This window comes from Bos taurus, chromosome 24 (assembly GCF_002263795.3).
Source record: "Bos taurus isolate L1 Dominette 01449 registration number 42190680 breed Hereford chromosome 24, ARS-UCD2.0, whole genome shotgun sequence".
Taxonomy (NCBI): domain Eukaryota; kingdom Metazoa; phylum Chordata; class Mammalia; order Artiodactyla; family Bovidae; genus Bos; species Bos taurus.
The window spans coordinates 16,416,549-16,418,624 of record NC_037351.1 but is presented as its reverse complement, the minus strand read 5'-3'; the positions used below and the strand labels follow the sequence as shown (position 1 = coordinate 16,418,624).

At 43.2% G+C, this 2,076-nt stretch overlaps 1 protein-coding gene across 1 annotated transcript; it reads right to left on the bottom strand.

Annotated features, from left to right (window-relative positions):
• Positions 1-1,358: 1,358 nt before the first annotated feature.
• Positions 1,359-1,721, bottom strand: LOC104975749 (anaphase-promoting complex subunit 11-like). Its single transcript, XM_059881001.1, has one exon. The coding sequence runs from the start codon at positions 1,719-1,721 to the stop codon at positions 1,509-1,511; it is 213 nt and encodes a 70-aa protein (XP_059736984.1). The 3' UTR covers positions 1,359-1,508.
• Between the last annotated feature and the right edge of the window lie 355 nt (positions 1,722-2,076).

The following is a 2,076-nucleotide window of genomic DNA, read 5'->3' as shown; positions in this document are numbered from 1 at the left end:
GCATTTCCACTCCAAAGGCTCAGGGTTTGATCTCTGGCTGAAAACAGAGATTCCACAGGTAGTTTGTTAAGACATTAAATGGGATTAAAACAAATATCCAAAAATAAGAAACAAAAGATGCACCCCAGACAAATGGCAATTTAAAAATCAGGCAAATAATAATTAAAATAATGGATTATACACACATACATATATACCCATAAGCAAAATAAAAACAGCTCCCCCCCATCAAAAAAAAAAATAACAAAGTACAATAGATTGACCTGGTGAGCAAAGGAAACCAAAACTGATATCCACCAGCTAAGAACAAAACTAGCTAAAGAACAAAACTAACTAAAGCACCAACCAGAAAATAAAACTAAAGAAATATGCCACCTGGGGAAAAAAGCAACAAAAACAAAGCAAACTAGCAAATATGATGAGAAAAAGACAAGAAAGAAAGAAAAGTAAGAATAGAAATGTAAAGTTAAATAGAGGTAGATAAAGAAGATTTATATATATTAAAGATTAACTGCAAGGGGAAAAGAAGAGTAGGAAAAGCAAACAAAGAAATAAATATAGAAAACTTAATAATAAATTTTTAAAAATTTCAATTAAAAAAGAGAAATAAAGAAGAAAGGAAAACTCCACAGAACTGTAAAAGGCCAATGTAGAGGCAGAATTTTATAGCTGTAAAAAATGCATGATTGAAAAAAAAATATTATGAAACGCTTAAATAGACTTAATAATACTAATAAAATCTACAACTACAACCATGCTGGCAGGGAAGGTAAAGAATGAAAGCAAACAACAAGCAAAATCCAGAAGAAACTACAGAACAAGTCAAAATGTAAGAATAATAAATGTTTTCCTTGAGTCTCTGCTGTCAGTGTCTTTTCCCTTGCTGGGAGTCACAGTCAACCTTGCCTCCCTAAGATGTCCTTCAGACTGTGATGATCTCTGCACCTGCTGTAGGGGCAGCTCAGGCTCTCATCTGGTCTACTCCTGTGTGTTCTTGCCTCCAATGTCCACTGTCAGAACTAGTGCTTTTTCTTTTATGAGAATGCACAATGTCCTTTTATATATTCCATAGATACAAAGTATGCCTATATGATCATGTGGATTTAATCTGCAGTTCATACACCTGGTGTATGATCATGAAGGTGCTGCAACTGCTTAGGTCATAGGAACCCTAGCAATGCCAAGTGTGCAGGCACATGGACTGCCTTTTTTAGCCTCTGACAGCTGGTGATCAGAAGGCCTCTTTGTCTAGTTACTCTGTTACTCCGACCATTCAGGCACTAGAGGCCTTCCCTGCTTGGGGTCCTTTTCTGTTACTTGGCACATCAGGCACATAATGTGCCTGGGAGAAATGTGATGGGAGAAAATAAACGCAGCTCCAGTCCTCATTTCAACCCTGTCAGAGCCCAGAGGAGACTGTCTCCGTGGAGGAGACAGCCACCCAGAGCCACTGTGGGGGTGAGGCCGTCTCAGGGTGAGGGCAGGGGCATCGGGCAGCGTGGATGGCCTCACTCCTTGAACTTCCACTCCTGGCGGCACATGGGGCAGTGCTGCTGCACCTGCTGCGCGTTCAGCCACTTGAGGATGCAGTGCATGTGGAAGCAGTGTGAGCACTGGCCCCACACCAGCGGGCAGTCGTCACCCGGCACCTTGCAGTCCGGGCAGCAGCCATTGAAGGCCATCCGGCAGATGCTTAGAGGGTGGCTTAGAGGGTAAAGCATCTGCCTGCAATGCAGGAGACCCAGGTTTGATCCCTGGGTCTGGAAGATCCCCTGGAGAAGGAAATGTCTACCCACTCCAGTACTCTTGTCTGGAAAATCCCATGGACGGAGGAGCCTGGTAGGCTACAGTCCATGGGGCCACAAAGAGTCAGACATGACTGAACGACTTCACTTCATACTCCTGGTGGGAAGGTTTTGTGTCCTCTTCCTTAGTCACGCTAACCCTGAGTTTCAATTGTGATTTTATCTCCACCTGTGCCTGTGGGTTGTCCACAGAGGTTTGCTCCTGAGGCTATATGAAGGACTTGCTTCTGCCCAAGTGAGAACCAGGTGTGGATGTAGTGCAGCTGTTTGG